We start from the raw sequence: 20,086 nt of genomic DNA on the forward strand, positions 1-20,086 counted from the left end.
CACATGCTAGTGAGGCCAGAACTAGGAAGATTACACAGTTTAATATGTGGCTAAGGAGTTGGTGTAGCAGGGAAGGCATAAGATTTCTGGATCATTGAGCTCTCTTCCAGGGAAGGTGGGACCTGTACAGAAGGGATGGTTTTGCACCTGAACTGGAGGGAGACTAATATCCTGGCGGGAAGGTTTGTTAACTCTGCACAGTTTGTTATGTTCTTAATATGAGAGTTTTGAAGATGAGCTAGCTGGTTTACAAACAGAGTCAATGTGTACTCAGGAGAGGCTGATGATCAGGCAAAATTGCAGTCAACAGGATGAGTTGCAAAATAACAGGCGGACAGAATCAAAAAGGGTGAATACAGGACTGAAGGTGCTGTATCTGAATGCGCGCAGTGTACATAGAAACATAGAAAATAGGTGCAGGAGTAAGCCATTCGGCCCTTCCAGCCTGCACCGCCATTTATTATGATCATGGCTGATCATCCAACTCAGAACCCTGCACCAGCCTTCCCTCCATACCCCCTTGACCCCTGTAGCCACAAGGGCCATATCTAACTCCCTCTTAAATATAGCCAATGAACTGGCCTCAACTGTTTCCTGTGGCAGAGAATTCCACAGATTCACCACTCTCTGTGTGAAGAAGTTTTTCCTAATCTCGGTCCTAAAAGGCTTCCCCTTTATCCTCAAACTGTGACCCCTCGTTCTGGACTTCCCCAACATCGGGAATAATCTTCCTGCATCTAGCCTGTCCAATCCCTTTAGGATTTTATACGTTTCAATCAGATCCCCCCTCAATCTTCTAAATTCCAACGAGTACAAGCCCAGTTCATCCAGTCTTTCTTCATATGAAAGTCCTGCCATCCCAGGAATCAATCTGGTGAACCTTCTTTGTACTCCCTCTATGGCAAGGATGTCTTTCCTCAGATTAGGGGACCAAAACTGCACACAATACTCCAGGTGTGGTCTCACCAAGGCCTTGTACAACTGCAGTAGTACCTCCCTGCTCCTGTACTCGAATCCTCTCGCTATAAATGCCAGCATACCATTCGCCTTTTTCACCGCCTGCTGTACCTGCATGCCCACTTTCAATGACTGGTGTATAATGACACCCAGGTCTCGTTGCACCTCCCCTTTTCCTAATCGGCCACCATTCAGATAATAATCTATTTTCCTATTTTTGCCACCAAAGTGGATAACTTCACATTTATCCACATTAAATTGCATCTGCCATGAATTTGCCCACTCACCCAACCTATCCAAGTCACCCTGCATCCTCTTAGCATCCTCCTCACAGCTAACACTGCCGCCCAGCTTCGTGTCATCGGAATAAGGTCGATGGACTTGCAGCACAGTTGCAGATTAGCAGGTATGATGTTGTAGGCATCACTGAATCATGGCTGAAAGAAGATTATAGCTGGGAGCTTAACATCCAAGGATACACAGTATCGAAGGGACGGGCAGGAAGGCAGAGGGGGCAGTGTTGGTCTGTTGGTAAAAAATGAAATCATATCATTAGAAAGGATGACATAGGGTTGGGAGGGTTGAATCGTTGTGGATAGAGCTAAGGAACTGCATGGTTAAAGGACACCGCCCCCCCCCAAACAATAGTAATAATGTTGTGTACAAATTACAATGGGAGATAGAAAATGCATGCCAAAAGGGCAATATTGCAGTAGTCATGGGGGATTTCAATATGCAGAGGGGGATTTTCTAAAGTGCCTACGAGATGGCTGTTTAAGAGCTGCTTGTGGTTAAACCCACTAAGGGATCAGCTATTCTGGATTGGATGTTATGCAATGAACCGGAAATGATAAAAGAGTTTAAGGTAAAGGAACCCTGAGGGGTAAGTGATCATAATATAATCGAATTCATCCTGAAATTTGAGAAGGAGAAGCTGAAGTCAGATGTCTCAGAATTACAATTGAGTAAAAGGAATTACAGAGGAGTCGACCAGAATTGATTGAGAAAGAACACTGGCAGGAAAGACGAGCAGCTAAGGCTGGAATTTCTAGAAGTATTCTAAAGACAAGATGACACAACCATGGTTAATGTAAAAGAGGGCACATTATAGAGCAAGGATTAGTGGGAAGCTTTTAAAAACCAACAAGTCAACTAAAAAAAGTCATTAAGAAGGTAAAGATGGAATATGAAGATAATCTAGCCAATAATATTAAAGAGGATTACAGAAGTTTCTTCAGATATGTAAAGTATAAAAGAGAGGCCAGAGTGAATATTGGACCGCTGGAAAAGACAATAAGACATAGGGGCAGAATTAGGCCATCTGGCGCATCAAGTCTGCTCCGCCATTCAATCATGGCTGATCCTTTTTTTTTTCTCCTCTTCAACCCCAGCTCTCCCAGCCTTCTCCCTGTAACCTTTGATGCCATGTCCAATCAAGAACCTATCAATCTCTGCCTTCAATACGCTCAGTAATCTGGCCTCCACAGCTGCACGTGGCAACAAATTCCACAAATTCACCATCCTTCGGCTAAAGAAATTTCTCTGCAACTCTGTTTTAAATGGATGCCCCTCTATCCTGAGGCTGTGCCCTCTTGTCCTAGACTCTCCCACCCTGGGAAACATCCTTTCCACATCTACTCTGTCTAGGCCTTTTAACATTCGAAAGGTTTCAATGAGATCCCTCCTCATCCTTCTGAATTCCAGTGAGTACAGACCCAGAGCTGTCAAAATGATGCTGGAGAGGTAGCAATGGGGGACAATGAAGTGGTGGATGAACTGAATAAGTATTTTGCATCAGTCTTCACTGTGGAAGACTAGCAGTATAGCGGAAGTTCCAGCTGTCGGGGTCATGAAGTATGTGAAGTTGCCGTAACTAGAGAGAAGGTTCTTGGGAAACTGAAAGGTCTGAAAGTAGGTAAATCACCTAGACCAGGTGGTGTACAATCCAGTGTTCTGAAAGAGGTGGTTGAAGAGATTGTAGAGGTATTAGTGACGAGCTTTTAAGAATCATTAGATTCTGAAATACTTCCCGAAGATTGGAAAATTGCAAATGTCACTCCATTCTTCAAGGAGAGAGGCAGAAGAAAGGAAACTATAGGCCAGTTAGTCTGACCTCAGTGGTTGGGAAGACGTTGGAGTTGATTATTAAGGATGAGGTCTCAGGGTACTTGGAGGTACGTGATAAAGTAGGCATGGTTTCCTTAAGGAATTCTTTGAAGAAATAACAAGCAGGATAGACAAAGAGTTTATGTCGTTTACTTGGATTTTCAGAACATCTTTGAAAAGGAGCCAGACATGAAGCTGCTTAACAAGATATTACAGGAAGGATTCTAGCATGGATAAATCAGTGGCTGATTGGTAGGAGGCAAAGAGTAGGAATAAAGAGGCCTTTTCTGACTGGCTGCCAGTGACAAGTGCTGTTCCACAGGGATTTGTGTTGGGACCAATTCTTTTTATGTTATATGTCAATGATTTAGATGATGGAATCACTGGCTTCGTTGCAAAGTTTGCATGTGAAACGAAGATAGGTGGAGGGGCAGGTAGTTTTGAGGAAGTAGAGAGGCTACAGAAGGACTGGCTTAAATAAGAACCTTGGTCAGCATGGACAGAAGGATCGAAGGGCCTGTTTATGTGAGTTCTGACCCTCTGACGTGGTCCTGACTTTATCCTACTCACCACATCCTGCAGGTCATCTTGGATTTGAAAGTGACAGACGACTACAACTACACATACCACACACCCCCCTCCTCGCCCAGCGGGACCTTGTCCCGGAGAGGAACCGTCACCAGGTGAGGGATCTCAATCCACCGTTGCAACCTGCACTGACCGTACTGGAAATACCGCGGCAACCCACGCTGACCGTACTAGACATACGCGGCAACCCACGCTGACTGTACCAGGCTTCCCACGCTGACCGTACTGGAAACGCGGCAACCCACGCTGACCGTACCAGGCTTCCCACGCTGACCGTACTAGACATACGCGGCATCCCACGCTGACTGTACCAGGCTTCCCACGCTGACCATACTGGACATACGCAGCAACCCACGCTGACCGTACCAGGCTTCCCACGCTGACCGTACTAGAAACGCGGCAACCCACACTGACTGTACCAGGCTTCCCACGCTGACCATACTGGACATACGCGGCAACCCATGCTGACTGTACCAGGCTTCCCACGCTGACCATACTGGACATACGCGGCAACCCATGCTGACTGTACCAGGCTTCCCACGCTGACCGTACTAGAAACGCGGCAACCCATGCTGACTGTACCAGGCTTCCCACGCTGACCGTACTGGACATACGCAGCAACCCATGCTGAGCATACCAGACATCCTGCAGCAGGCCAGGCTGAGCATACCAGACGTCCCGCGCCGAGCGTACCAGACGTCCCGCGCCAACCCACGCTGAGTGTACTGGGTGTCCAACGCAGAGGATGACCCTGGAGCAGCTACTAATGGAGGGGTGGGGTGGGGTTTTGGACAGGACAGGGTGGGATGGAGGGGTTGGGGAGATAAGATGTGTTGCGGAGTGGGTGGGGAGGGGAACAGGTCAAGCCTGACTGACCACATTGCTGTTGTCAGTTCCTCCAGCGGTGCCCTGCTCCTCTCCGCAGTGAACAGACAGCCCAGCATCACCAGCACAGAGCTGCCTGTGCCCACGGACAATATCCAACTGCAGCCGCTGCCCGTCCCCGTCTCCGTCTCGCACCACAGCCAGGTGAGCAAACACTCCCAGACACTGTATGTCCCCGTCTCCGTCTCACACCATCACAAACACTCCCAGACACTGTCCGTCCCCGTCTCCATCTCGCACCATGGCCACGTGAACAACCACTCCCAGATGCTGACGGTCTCTGTCTAGTACTTATACTTTATACTTTATTGTCGCCAAACAATTGATACTAGAATGTACAATCATCACAGCGATATTTGATTCTGCGCTTCCCACTCCCTGGATTACAAATATTAAATATTGCTGACGTTGTGGGATAGGTTATTGTCTTCGCACCATGCCACCAGGTTCTTAATTTCCTCTCTGTACTCAAACTCATCATTACCTGAGATACGGCCTACAATTGTTGTGTCATCAGCAAACTTATATATTGAGTTTGATAAATAGTTTATATATGGTACCACAGCCCGGTGAACAAACACTCCCAGACACTGTCTGTCCCCGTCTCCATCTCGCACCACTGCCAGGTGAGCAAACATTCCCAGACACCATCTTGCACATGGCGAGGTGACACGGCAGCACAAAGCCAGGGACATCCATATTTATGCACTGCACACAACTCTTCACTCACCCCTGAATCAGCAGGGTTTGGAGGGCAGTGATTTCTGATGGCCAGCACCAAGGTGTGGGCGACAGGGCCTGTTTCTGCAGGTCAGAGTTCAACTAAGGTCACTGGAGGTGGGGGCAGCTGCACTGACTGGGGTCAGAGAGGGAACCCCCACCCCAGTGTGTCTGGATAGGCCATGAAGCTCTGTCAAGCAAGGAAGGCGATGAAAGCTGGAAGCCAGAGACAGGGCACTTGGTGAAGTGTTCAGGTCCTTCTGAAGGGTGTATATGGGTGGAGGGTGAGCGTGCTTCAGTGATGTCTGGCACATTCCAGACCTGGAGTATTCTTCGGTTCAATCAGGAACCCCAGGGAGAAAACACCCTTCTCCCCCCACCCATTATATCTCTATTTCCCATTTCTCTGTTTACAATAGGAGGTTCCTGTGTAAACAGTCTCCCCAGCTCCGCCCCCCCCCCCCCACCAGCAGAGGCATTGTTTGCCCTCAGTGGAGAAGGAGAGCTGGCCTTCTTCGTGCACACCCTCTCTCTGGTGTCCTCTCCCCCAACAGCCAGACCCCCCCTCGCTCCCTCTATCCCCTACCAAAATGGAGTTTCCCCAGTGACAGCGCCTCTGGGTGACATTAAAGCTGATCCATTCCCTCAAATCTCCCACCCCTCTCCCTGGGGGACCCCAGCTGGCCAGTGTGCAGTTCCCGTAGCAGGTGTTACATACCCCGTAACTGGGTTACCAAACCAGCAGAAATGGATCACTCAGTTGGAGTCTGGAGTACTAGAACTAAGAAAGTTTTATTAAAGAAATAAGCAACACAGTAATCGAAAGGATAATAAATGCAACAGTTCAGCGATGATAGACACACATGTGCACAGAATTAAGATAACAGCATCAATCAAGCTCTATCGTTGTCTAGGGGTAAATGACCAAATTTCAAAGTGACTCAAAGTTCAGTCCAGTTTAGTAGTTCAGTTCGCAGTAATCGTTGCCATGGCGATGGACAACGTCGGGGGAGAGAGAGAGAGAACAGGAACAACTGATCATTCAGACACTGCTTCACTCACAGACCGGCGAGATGGCTCACAAGCAGCTTTTTGGGCAGGTCCTTGGTGATGTCACCTGAGGTCACCGACTGTGACCCCTCCTCCAGATGCGGTCGATCCTCTGCAGTGAACCCGGCACCCAGGCAAGGGCGGACACACACCGGGTTCCCGCTGATCGTACCTTTCCACCCTGGCCGTTGTCTGGTACTTCCCACCAACTCGTGAGAAGCGTACCGCTTCCAGGGTCTCGTTACCTCGGGTGGCGTGTGTGTCGCCTTAGCGAACCGGTCCCTTTTTATCCCCCTGCTGGGGTATCGCCTGTCCATCACTTCAAACAGTTCAGGGCTCAAAGGGGGAGTCGCTCCAGACAGCTCTCTCTCCCACGTTCCTTCATTACACATCTCCAGACGCTGCTCCCTTGTTCCTTATCTCTCCTTCCCCTGAGGGCAGGTGGCAGACCACTTGCTGATGTCACTGATGCTAACCCAGGCCAGCAAACATCTTAATTTTATGTGTATTCTCGTCACACTTCCCCCCTTTAAGGATTTTTACCGGGAGGTAAAAATTACAAACATGAATACATTATTTGATACATACACAAATATACATCTTTAACAGCTATTTGGCTAACACAGCGAGTTTGAAGCTGTCAACACCTTGACAGACAGTCATCACATTTTCTGTTCCTTTTACACGTGTTATTAATAATCTCTTAGACCAGGCTCCAACTCAGCAAACTTCATAGTGGCCAAAAACACTGATGAATTGCGACCAATGTAACCTCTCATTTGGTTTTGTCCCGGACCACAATAACAAGGGTCGTCCCATTCCGACTCAGTTTTCTCTCGCAAGGGCTTAGTAGGAGGGGGACGGGTATTGACCGCAGAGTTATTGCAAAACTTCCTGCAGTACTCCACCATCTCCAAAAGCCTTCTGAGGGCCCTCTTGTCTGTCGGGGTTGGGAGGTCAGCGATAGCCTGCCCTTGCATCGCTGCCAGCTGCCCCTGTGTCACCACAATTCCCAGGTAAGTGACCTTCGTGTGGCCGAATTCATTTTTTTCAAGGTTCACTATCAAACTGGCTTCAGACAGCCGTATTAAATTGCCAATACACACCTCTGTGTTCATCAGCCCTTTAGTCACTGAATTACTCATTATATATGGGTGTTCTTTACTAGGCTGCCCTATTGTAACAGACATCACCCAACGTCCCAGTTCTTTGCATTTCCTCGGGACAATCAAACACACGGGTGCGAGTCGTTTAATTACTTCTTCTAAAGACTCGCTTTGTTCGGGGATTAAGGGAGAGACCTTATCAGTAGACCTGGCCAAAACAATAGCCTTCTCCCATTTGATCGATCCCATACTAATCTTTTCAAAATGGTTTTTTCCTCTTATCAGGGGGCCCCTAGCTTCATTGATTTCCACGCTAACACCGACTAGTTTGTTAGCATATCAAAAGCCGGTGACCGTCTCAGTTCGCGTCGGTCATGATCAATAACATTTTTCCCCCTGGGCAGCCGGTAAATCTCTTTCATGATTCCACCAACTGTTTCCTCCAGCACCGCAAAATGTCCACCGGGGGGTACCTCGTGGGCCATGTTAAAAACCTCATCCCCATAACTCTTTTGCACCACCCCCCACTCCTCATCTGCAGATACTGTCCTTGATTTCCCTTTCTTCCTTAGCACTTCCTCCTCCGCACAATAGCCTACTAGTTCCCTTGTCAAGGCTGTGTCAGAGACAGCGGTCTCTGCCAAAACCATCAGCCCCTCGTCTCGCTCCCGCGTCTGCACAAATTCTTTCCTGGCTACTGCTACGTCTGTCCCAGCTCCCTCACTACCTCTTGTCTCACTACACCCCGTCTCATACAAGGTTGGCAGAAACGTTTCAGCTAAATTCACTATCGCGGGCCCGTGATGAACCTGTGAGTCCATGGGCGGGGCCTCAATGCTGGCAGGCTGACCTGTCAATCTCACGACTGGGAGCACGATTCCTCCGGCGATGTCATTACCGAGCAAGACTTCCACGCCTTTCATCGGTAATTCGGACCTCACCCCGATCGTGACTAGTCCAGAGACCAGGTTGCTCTGTAAGTGTATCTGGTGCAAAGGGACTGATTCTGTCCCTTCCCCAACACCTTTGACCTCTACCTCCCCAGTCTGGGTCTCTGAGCTAAACTCTAATACACTCTTCAGTATTAGTGACTGACACGCTCCAGTGTCTCTCCAGATCCGCACTGGAACTGGTTTTAACCTCTCCTTCACTGACACCAGTCCGGCCGAGATAAACCTCTCGCGCCCTTCCTGGACTTTTTCAGACCTGTCCTTCCCTAGCGGTTCGCTTAACAGCTCGATACAGCCATTCAAAATTTCCGCTTTTCCTTTCCCAGTCTCCTTCCTTGGGGCAAAGCACCTGGACGCAAAGTGTCCAGCTTTCCCACAATTATAACAGACGACCCCAGGAGACTTCCTACCAGACTGCTCCCGGTCAACCTTATCCTTTTCACTAGTCCCCGGCTTACTTTCTGACTTTTCCGGCGGACTCTCCCCGCCGTCCTGACGACCCTTTTGGTAGCCTTTACTCGGGGCAAACTTCATTTTATGCGTCAACGCATACTCATCCGCTAACTTAGCAGTTGCAGCTAACGTGGCTGCCTCTTTCTCATCGAGGTAGGGTCTCATACCCTCAGGGACACAACCTTTAAACTGCTCAATCAGGATCAGTTGTAGCAGTCTGTCATAATCCCCCTCTACCCCCTTCGAGGCGCACCAACGCTCACAATATGTCTGCATCTCATGGGCAAACTCCAAATACTGTTTCCTCGCATTCCGGAACCTCTGCCAGTATGCCTCCGGGACCAACTCATAAATCCTGAGGATGGCCTCTTTCACCACCTCATACCTCTGGGCATCTTCCGCGGACAAAGCTGAGTAAGCTTGTTGGGCATTCCCTTTCAGTACACTCTGAAGTAACACAGCCCACTTATCCCTCGACCATTCCTGACTTATAGCCACTTTTTCGAAGTGGAGAAAGTACCGATCCACGTCGGTATCGTCAAATGGGGGAACCAGCCTAACCTCCTGGGTCGCCCGGAACCCTCCACCTAGGTTCGGCACGAGCCCCTGCTTGGCCCTTATCTTTAACTTCTCCAGCTCAAACTCCTTTTCCCTCTGTTTCCCTCTCTCTTCTCGCTCCCATTGCCTCTCTTTCTCCTCTCTCTCTAACTGTCTCTCTCTCTCTTTCTCTTCTCTCTCCCTTTCTAACTGCTTCTCTTCGTGTTCTAACTGCCGTACCCGGAACTCGTGCTCGAGTCTCAGTTTTTCAAGCTGTACCTGTACTGCGTCTCCAGCAGGTTTTTCAATAGACACCACCCCCAGCTCACCTTGGGGAAACACACCTTTAGATACATAGTGCTCTACAATAGCTCTGTGTATCTCCTCTCTCCTCATTGTTGACTTCACCTTAGCAAGATTCAACCGTTTGGCCACAGCTATCAATTCCGATTTCCTGGCATCCTCTAATGCCTCCAAGGTCGGCGCCTTTATAAATTCCTCAGCCTCCATTTCTGCTGTTTGTCTTTTCTTTCTTTCGGGAATTTTAACCCAATCAATTTACTCCGTCCCAAATTTAGCGTTCAAAATCGCGGACGAGAACCCCACTTATGTTACGTACCCCGTAACTGGGTTACCAAACCAGCAGAAATGGATCACTCAGTTGGAGTCTGGAGTACTAGAACTAAGAAAGTTTTATTAAAGAAATAAGCAACACAGTAATCGAAAGGATAATAAATGCAACAGTTCAGCAATGATAACCACACATGTGCACAGAATTAAGATAACAGCATCAATCAAGCTCTATCGTTGTCTAGGGGTAAATGACCAAATTTCAAAGTAACTCAAAGTTCAGTCCAGTTTAGTAGTTCAGTTCGCAGTAATCGTTGCCATGGCGATGGACAACGTGGGGGGAGAGAGAGAGAGAGAACAGGAACAACTGATCATTCAGACATGGCTTCCACTCACAGACCGACGATATGGCTCACAAGCAGCTTTTTCGGCAGGTCCTTGGTGATGTCACCTGAGGGCACCGACTGTGACCCCTCCTCCAGATGCGGTCGATCCTCTGCAGTGAACCCTGCACCCAGGCAAGGGTGGACACACACCGGGTTCCCGCTGATCGTACCTTTCCACCCTGGCCGTTGTCTGGTACTTCCCACCGACTCATGAGAAGCGTACCGCTTCCAGGGTCTCGTTACCTCGGGTGGCGTGTGTGTCACCTTAGCGAACCGGTCCCTTTTTATCCCCCTGCTGGGGCATCGCCTGTCCATCACTTCAAACAGTTCAGGGTTCAAAGGGGGAGCCGCTCCAGACAGCTCTCTCTCCCACGTCCCTTCATTACACATCTCCAGACGCTTCTCCATTGTTCCTTATCTCTCCTTCCCCTGAGGGCAGGTGGCAGACCACTTGCTGATGTCACTGATGCTAACCCAGGCCAGCAAACATCTTAATTTTATGTGTATTCTCGTCACACAGGACACAGAATTCCCTCAAATCTCCCACCCCTCTCCCTGGGGGACCCCAGCTGGCCAGTTTCCAGTTCTCATTGCTGCTCACTGGGATGTCTGCAGGTTTCATCATCCGGCCACTCCGGGCCCCCCCCCCCCATCATCCGGCCACTCTGGCCACCCCCCTCCCCATCATCCGGCCACTCTGGCCACCCCCCCCCCATCATCCGGCCACTCCGGGTCCCCCCGCCCCGTCATCCGGCCACTCCGGGTCCCCCCCCACCGTCATCCAGCCACTCCGGGTCTCCCCCCCCCCCCGTCATCCGGCCACTCTGGCCAGCCCCCCTCCCATCATCCGGCCACTCTGGCCACCCCCCCCCCATCATCCGGCCACTCTGGCCACCCCCCCCATCATCCGGCCACTCTGGCCAGCCCCCCTCCCATCATCCGGCCACTCCGGCCCCCCCCCCCGTCATCCGGCCACTCTCGCCATCCGGCCACTCTGGCCACCCCCCCCACCCATCATCCGGCCACTCTGGGCACCCCCCCCGTCATCCGGCCTCTCTGGGCCCCCCCCCGTCATCCGGCCACTCTGGGTCCCCCCCCCATCATCTGGCCACTCTGGGTCTCCCCCCCCCGTCATCTGGCCACCCCCCCCATCATCCGGCCACTTTGGGCACCCCCCCCCATCATCCGGCCACTCTGGGTCCCCCCCCCCCATTATCCGGCCACTCTGGCCACCCCCCCCCCCATTATCCGGCCACTCTGGCCACCCCCCCCCCATCATCCGGCCACTCTGGCCACCCCCCCACCCATCATCCGGCCACCCTGGCCACCCCCCCCCCATCATCCGGCCACTCTGGGCCCCCCCCCCCCGTCATCCGGCCACTCCAGGTCTCCTGGTCACTCAGCTCTGATCTCACAGCAGATGAGCCGCTTGGCCTGAGGCTCAGAACGGTCAGCGGTCAGCGGTCATACCAGTGCCTGGGAGCGGGGTTGTGGTTGTGGCTGGGTTCAGAGTTTGGGTTAGTGGGTTGGAACACCACCCAGCTTGACCTTGTCTATTGCATTTGGTGTCGTGCATGATCCCACAGTCACACTGGGACGGTATAAATGGAGCTGTTTCTCTCTTTCCCAGGCCTGGAGCACGTTACCACCCTCAGACCGAGGTCAGGGCAGTGGAGGCCCTCTTCCAACTGTGGGTCACAACGGAGCCCCAGGAGTCTATGCACACAGCGCAGAGAGACCCCGGGCAATGACGGCTACCGCTGCCTACAAGGTACCTACTCCCTCACTCCACTGCAAACTCTGTCCGCCCCCAAGACCCTCTGACCGCCCCCAAGACCCTCCATCCGCTCCCCATCACATGGACCCCAACTTCTTGCTCCCACACCCCCCCACCCTATCATCTCCAGACACCCCCAGCCTTTTCCCTGCTGACCCCCTCCGCCTCAATTCCTGAGCCCCCATCACTCTCTCCTCACCACCTCCCTGCCAGCCATACTGATTGCTCTCTGCCTACCCTCCCCCCCGGCAGATACCGCCATTCCCTGCCCTGACATTGGGCTCCGGTGCCGTAGGGGAGACGCAGCGACACAGCCGGGACTCACTGCTCTGTTCCAGTGGGTACAACACTCAGACCACCACTCCTTCCGTCTCTGAGGACACCATCCCCACCCACCGTGAGTGCCAGTCTGGGGTGAGAGGGTTTGGAGGGAGGAGCAGGTTGTTGGGTCAGTCTGGGCTCTATGATGAACCCTGCGAGGTGGGAGCAGTTCCTCAAATGCGTGGATGATTTGGGGTGAGGGGCAACGAGGCCATTTGGCCGAAGATTCGTCCTGCTATCCCAGGATCAGAACTTGGTTTAATACCACTGACATATGTTGTGAAATTTGTTGTTTTGCAAAGAGAGGGAAAAATAGTGAGGTATTGTTCATGAGTTCATTGTCCATTGAGAAATCTGATGGCAGAGGGGAAAAAGCTGTTCCTGAAACATAGATTGTGGGTCTTCAGGCTCCCGTACCTGCTCCTTGATAGTAACAATGAAAAGAGGGCATGTTTTAGGTGATGGGGTCTTTTGTGATGGATGCTGCCTTTTGGAGGCGTCCTCGGTGCTGGAGAGTCTCGTGCCCCTGATGGACCTGACTGAGTTTCCAACTTTCTGCAGCTTTTTCTGATCCTCTGCAGCGGCCTCTCCCCTCCACACTAAACGATGATGCAGCCATTTAGAATCCTCTACACAGTGTATCTGTAGAAACTTGTGAGAGTCTTTGGTGACATACCAATTTTCCTCAGACATCAAATGAAATACAGTCACTGCCGTGCCTATATGCATCAATATGTTGGGCCCAGGACAGATCCTCAGAGATGCTGACACCCAGGAACTTGAAACTGCTCACCTCGATCAGGGTTGGTGTATATTCCCTTGACTTTCCTTTACTGAAGTCCACAATCAATTCCTTAGTCTTACAGATATGGAATGCAAGGCTGCTGCTGTGACACCACTCAACTAGCTGATATATCTCACCACCTCACCATCTGAAATTCTGACAATTGTGTCGTCGGCAGACGGCATTTCAGCTGTGTCTCATCACACAATCATGGGTGTAAAGAGAGTGAAGCACACATTCCCGAGGTGCAAGGAGGAGATGTTATTTCTGACCCTCATAGTCTGTAATCTCCCAGTGAGGAAGTTAAGGATCCAGTTACAGGGGGAGGTACAGTGGCCCAGGCTTTGGAGCATTTTTATAACTGAGAGTATGATTGTGTCGAGGGTATTTGATGATCCCCAAAGTAACCCCTCTCTCTCCCACCCCCACCCTCTCTCCCAACCCCCCTGCCCTCCCCCTCTCCCCCCATTCCCCTCTCCCCCATTCCCCTCTCCCCCCATTTCCCCCTCCCCCATTCCCCCTCTCCCCCATTCCCCCTCTCCCCCATTCCCCCTCTCCCCCATTCCCCCTCTCCCCTATTCCCCCTCTCCCCTTCCCCTCTCCCCTTCCCTTCTCTCCCCCTCCCCTTTCCTCCTCCCCTTTCCCCCTCCACCCACCCTCCCCTTTCCCCCTCCACCCACCCTCCCCTTTCCCCCTCCACCCACTCTCCCCTTCCCTCTCCCCTCTCTCCCCTTTCCCCTCTCTCCCCCTTTCCCCTCTCTCCCCCTTTCCCCTCTCTCCCCCTTTCCCCTCTCTCCACCCTCTCTCTCCCTCCAATGACTGGCCCTGTCTGTCGTGTTTCAGCTGTGAAGAAGGAGGCGTCCCTGGTGGGTGAGTTGTTCTCAGTTGTGTTGGGTTTCGGGGGATACAGTGTTCTCGTGGGGAAATGGGTTTGTGTGTGGGTGGGAATGGAGCAGTCGGTGAGCTGCTGGCCCCAGAGGACAGATGCTGCCCTGGACAGCCTGTCAGTGGAGAGGGGGGTGGAATACATACCCAGAAAGTGTGGGTCTCATTCACGGAGATTCGGAGCTCTGAGTGCCGGAGGGAGCAGCGGGAAACATAGAAACATAGAAAATAGGTGCAGGAGTAGGCCATTCGGCCCTTCGAGCCTGCACCGCCATTTATTATGATCATGGCTGATCATCCAACTCAGAACCCCGCCCCAGCCTTCCCTCCATACCCCCTGACCCCTGTAGCCACAAGGGCCATATCTAACTCCCTCTTAAACATAGCCAATGAACTGGCCTCAACAGTTTGCTGTGGCAGAGAATTCCACAGATTCACCACTCTCTGTGTGAAGAAGTTTTTCCTCATCTCGGTCCTAAAAGGCTTCCCCTCTATCCTCAAACTGTGACCCCTCGTTCTGGACTTCCCCAACATCGGAAACAATCTTCCTGCATCTAGCCTGTCCAATCCCTTTAGGATCTTATACGTTTCAATCAGATCCCCCCTCAATCTTCTAAATTCCAACGAGTACAAGCCCAGTTCATCCAGTCTTTCTTCATATGAAAGTCCTGCCATCCCAGGAAACAATCTGGTGAACCTTCTTTGTACTCCCTCTATGGCAAAGATGTCTTTCCTCAGATTAGGGGACCAAAACTGCACACAATACTCCAGGTGTGGTCTCACCAAGGCCTTGTACAACTGCAGTAGTACCTCCCTGCTCCTGTGCTCGAATCCTCTCGCTATAAATGCCAGCATACCATTCGCCTTTTTCACCGCCTGCTGTACCTGCATGCCCACTTTCAATGACTGGTGTATAATGACACCCAGGTCTCGTTGCACCTCCCCTTTTCCTAATCGGCCACCATTCAGATAATAATCTGTTTTCCTGTTTTTGCCACCAAAGTGGATAACTTCACATTTATCCACATTAAGCGTACAGGTCTGGAGCTGAGGGAAATTGACCATTGCTGTCACAGGCTGCAGGGGCTGATCCGGGTGGTAGGGTGGGGGTCAGTCTGCACTGCCATGCGCTAATGCCCATCCTGTCCCTCAGTGGCGGATTATGACTACATCTCCCTGCATGGCGAGCAGGGCCTGACAGACCAGATGAATTTCGACAAGTCGTCCACCATCCCGAGGAACAGCGACCTGAGCCAGAACTACCGCCGGATGTTTCAAGACAAGCGTCCAGCTTCCACCGTCAGCCTGCTCACCGAACTTGAGCCCGCCGTGCCCTCTCACATCGCCACCATCCGTCGGAAGCCATCCAGCAAGCCTGGCCGCCGGGGTACGGTCAGTGGGGTGCCCATCCCCATCCGCACCCCAGTGGTGCCTGCTCCGGTGCCTGGGGGGCACCCTGTTGGCCGGTCGGGCAGTGAGGAGTGGGTGGCCCCTCAGGCCACACGCTGTGGCCTGGCACAGAGAAGGCATGGCCTCTGCAGTTCAGCACAGAGTCTGAGCACTATACCGAGCTGCGTTCCCCAGCCCGCAGCCACCGGCCTCAGCCTCATCCCTGCCGGCAACGGGTTGCCGGCACAGCCAGTGGGGGTGACAGACTCCACTCCGGATCCCTCGCCCACAGAGCCAGGTGACGTCCTCTCCATGATCCGGCGGGGCGTCAAATTGAGGAAAACTGTCACTGATGACCGGTCCGCACCAAAGATCATCTAGGGCACGGCTGGGGTGGCTCAGTCCAGCACTCTCACTGTCTGACCCACCCTCCCCCTCTCCGACTCTCCCTCCCACCTGCCCTCCCCCTCTCCGACTCTCCCTCCCACCCGCCCTCCCCCCTCTCCGACTCTCCCTCCCACCCGCCCTCCCCCCTCTCCGACTCTCCCTCCCACCCACTCTCCCCCTTCCTGACCCTCCCCCTCCCTCTCCAATCCACCCCCCTCCCTGACCCACTCTCCCCCTCCCTCACCCACCCCCTCCTTGCTGCCACTGGCTGTTTCTCCTCACCCTCTCTTGTATCACTCTAGTTGTTGGCCTTGGACTGAGTCCCCACCGTGAGCCTTGGTCAGGACCTCCCTCATCCCTGTCTCCCCAGGGAGGTAAACCTCTCATCACAGAGAAACCCTCAGCACCCTGAGTGCTCGTGGGCTGGAGATGATGTGGACAGGGGACCATCTCACACTCCTCAGGGTGGAGGTGACACTGGCAGTGCAGGCAATGTCCAAGGTCAACCTGGGCTCCCCGGGGGGTAGTGGAGGTGATACCTCATTCCTTCCACACCACTGGCTGGTGAGGAAAGGCGCTGTGGGAATGCAGCCGATTCACAAGCGAAGCTGAGTTGTCATGCCCCTCCTGGCCTCACTGTGGTGAAGCTGAAGTATGCTGTGCATCTGCTGAGGACTTGCATCGTGTGGAAAGTTCCACTGGTTTTTGGCAAACAGAAAAGTCTCACAGAAACCCATCAGATCTCTTGTAAACCCACGAGGTGCTTGGCTGGTGGGCACATCCCGTTGGCTTCACATCGACGGATATTTATTGAGAAAGCTTCTGGTTGTTAAGTGGATTTGCTGCCTTTAATGTTCCACCACTCCCTGAAGCAAAAGTCTTTACTTAGTTAAGAATATAGTTTGTAAATGTTTGATTTCTGTTTGTGCTGGTGCCTATTGCTTTGTGGTGAGGAGCTGTCCTCGAGCTTCAACAGCCCCTCCTCATCTGTGCTTTTCACTTAACTGGGCAGTTTTTTGTAATTGTTGGCACATCCAAAGTGTTTTGGTTTTAAAGGATGTTTGTTATTTTTAAAAACAAGTTTTAAAATCAGAAGCTTAGTGACAATGAATTTCTCCTGTAATTGATAGATTTTTATAACTTGCTTGGGTGCCCTCTGACTCCGTCAGGTTCCTATTGACCTTTGTCCCAGTGCCCTCTGACCCTGCTGCTCTGCAGCCTCGTTATGAGTCAGCCTGGATGTCTGGGATGACTGGTGACCCTCGCTTGTTCCTCCAAGTGCCTCTTCCTACTAAATGTGCCAAACTCAGCCTCTGACAACCTACTGGCCTTTTGGGAAAGTCAGTGACAGGCCGGGATACAAATATTGTCTATCAGAGTGACTACACCTCACTCGCTGTCCACCAAACCAGTCAGAAATGCTCTTTGGAAAACTGATCACAACACTTAGCTCCAAACTGAATTAATCTTAGATTGCAGCTGAGGGTTAGTGAATCTATCAAGAGAGGGCAGGTTGTTTTTGTTCCTGGATCACCTACAGACTGAGACCGTGTTCCTGCCTGTACGTCCCTCCCAATGGTCACTTACAGAGACCACGTCCCTCCTAACAGTCACCTAGAAACCGAGACCGTGTTCCTGCCTGTACGTCCCTCCCAATGGTCACTTACAGACAGAGACCGTGTTCCTGTCTGTACGTCCCTCCCAATGGTCACTTACAGACCCAGACCTTGTCCCTGCCTGTACGTCCCTCCCAATGGTCACTTACAGAGACCGTGTTCCTGTCTGTACATCCCTCCCAACGGTCACTTACAGACCGAGACCGTGTTCCTGTCTGTACGTCCCTCCCAATGGTCACTTACAGACCGAGACCGTGTTCCTGTCTGTACGTCCCTCCCAATGGTCACTTACAGACCGAGACCGTGTTCCTGTCTGTACGTCCCTCCCAACGGTCACTTACAGACCCAGACCTTGTCCCTGCCTGTACGTCCCTCCCAATGGTCACTTACAGACTGAGACCACGTCCCTCCTAACAGTCACCTAGAAACCGAGACCGTGTTCCTGCCTGTATGTCCCTCCCAATGGTCACTTACAGAGACCACGTCCCTCCTAACAGTCACCTAGAAACCGAGACCGTGTTCCTGCCTGTACGTCCCTCCCAATGGTCACTTACAGAGACCACGTCCCTCCTAACAGTCACCTAGAAACCGAGACCATGTTCCTGCCTGTACGTCCCTCCCAATGGTCACTTACAGACCAAGACCGTGTTCCTGTCTGTACGTCCCTCCCAATGGTCACTTACAGACAGAGACCACGTCCCTCCTAACAGTCACCTGGAAACCGAGACCGTGTTCCTGCCTGTACGTCCCTCTCAACAGTCACTTACAGACAGAGACCACGTCCCTCCTAACAGTCACCTAGAAACCGAGACCATGTTCCTGCCTGTACGTCCCTCTCAACAGTCACTTACAGACCGAGACCGTGTTCCTGCCTGTACCTCCCTCCCAATGGTCACTTACAGACAGAGACCACGTCCCTCCTAACAGTCACCTAGAAACCGAGACCGTGTTCCTGCCTGTACGTCCCTCCCAATGGTCACTTACAGACAGAGACCGTGTTCCTGTCTGTACGTCCCTCCCAATGGTCACCTATGGACCAAGACCATCTCCCTGCCTGTACCTCCCTCCCAATGGTCACCTATTGAGGGAGCTTCCAGTTTGTGCTTCCACTGGTGAACTTAACCAGTTAAGTTAAGTAGTTACAGAGCAAAGGCCCAAAGAATGGTGGGATGGTAAAGCCTAGGAGGTTGTTCGCTTCTTCAGGTTTGTGGTAGCTCACTGTGGGTAAAATTGACCAGTCCCAATGGCCACAGCTAGAATATGTGTCCACATCTGTAACCACAGGCTTGGAAGCCCTTGGACCCATTAGCAGCACATCCTCCCAGCCCGTGAGGTTCCAGAGAATCCTCTGTCTGTGAGGCTTAGAGATTTCTGCTGATTGGACCTGGAAGTCCTGGCCAGATCTCCCAACCCACAGAGGTGCCGGGGACAGGGGGTGAGCACGGTGCAAGAGGGAAAGGAACCACTGGAGGTTGGTCCCCTGCAGTCGAGGGTCAGTTAGGTTGCCTGCTGTACTGTGGTCTGACTGGCTACTTCGTTCCCACAGCCCTGGAGTCCAACAGGTAGAGCCCATCTCCTGCCTGAGGGCACCCTCCTGAACCAGAGGCTGCTGAGGGTCAGGCACTGGGGTCAGGGAATGAAGTGGGTGGCTGCCACTGGCCCATCATCTCTGAAAAGCACAAATGTCGAATTTGCAGGAGTATTTTTGCAATCTTTGCACTTTAGGCCAGAATCTGAGGTTCATGGGGAGGGGAGGGGAGGGGAAGAGACTCAGAGGTTTATTAAATGCAGTAAATTTTGGATTTTTTTTTGTCTTGTCAATGTATCCTTTGCGGTTCAAGGTCTGGCTGCATCCTACTGTATTGAAGGTGATGGCAGCGACTTTATTTGACAGGTTTTCATTGAGATTTTCTGCCAGGTTTTTGAAAACTGGTTATTAATTCTTTAGTACAAGTTGAAGAGACAAAATTCCTTTTTTGTACAGATTGAAAACTCTAGATTTGGACAAGCTCATCATCACCTATCAGAGGTTTCCAATTTGGCCTCGGTTCTGGTAAATTGAATTCTCAGCACTGTTTTGGGCCCCGAGGCAGACAGGCAGACAGGCACTGGCCAGACGGCAGACCCTACAACTTAGCTAGTCTCACAGGAGACACCATCTGGCCAGGTAGACTATACACAACTGCCCCCCTCGGTCGCTGCATCAAACACTTAACAGCCAGGTCTGGGGATCAGAGCGAAACGTGCATTGGAACGCTGATTATCGGCTGAGGCCGTCACTTGGTTCCGTCTGTCGGACCGGGGCACCATGTCTGTCGTTTTTTCTCATTGTGTAAAGATTCTAATATTTCATCCTTGTAGTCACTGCTGCAGTCTTCAATTAAAGGAATTCGGGGTCACTTTTGCACACTGCATTGTCATTTATTGCTGAAAACTGCCCCTTTGTCTTCACACACAAAATGCAGCAGTACAAGTGGTGAAATGAAAACCAAAATTGCTGGAGGCCCTCAGTAGGTTGGCCAGCAGCTGCAGGCCTCTTCCCATGGCCGGGAACCCCTGCAAATCCTCAGTAAACCCTCTTCCCATGGCCGGGAACCCCTGCAAATCCTCAGTAAACCC

General features: G+C 51.9%; 1 protein-coding gene across 1 annotated transcript in view; it reads left to right on the plus strand.

Moving 5' to 3' along the window:
* Positions 1-19,216, plus strand: part of mtss1 (MTSS I-BAR domain containing 1) — a 180,009-nt gene extending 160,793 nt beyond the window's left edge. The window contains exons 9-14 of the mRNA XM_063040953.1: positions 3,646-3,746; positions 4,545-4,680; positions 11,939-12,079; positions 12,338-12,482; positions 14,034-14,060; positions 15,229-19,216. Coding sequence (XP_062897023.1) covers positions 3,646-3,746; positions 4,545-4,680; positions 11,939-12,079; positions 12,338-12,482; positions 14,034-14,060; positions 15,229-15,845 — 1,167 coding nt within the window. The 3' untranslated portion in view covers positions 15,846-19,216. The remainder of the gene's footprint in view (positions 1-3,645; positions 3,747-4,544; positions 4,681-11,938; positions 12,080-12,337; positions 12,483-14,033; positions 14,061-15,228) is intronic.
* Positions 19,217-20,086: the final 870 nt, after the last annotated feature.

The sequence above is a fragment of the Mobula hypostoma genome, chromosome 2, assembly GCF_963921235.1.
Source record: "Mobula hypostoma chromosome 2, sMobHyp1.1, whole genome shotgun sequence".
NCBI lineage: Eukaryota > Metazoa > Chordata > Chondrichthyes > Myliobatiformes > Myliobatidae > Mobula > Mobula hypostoma.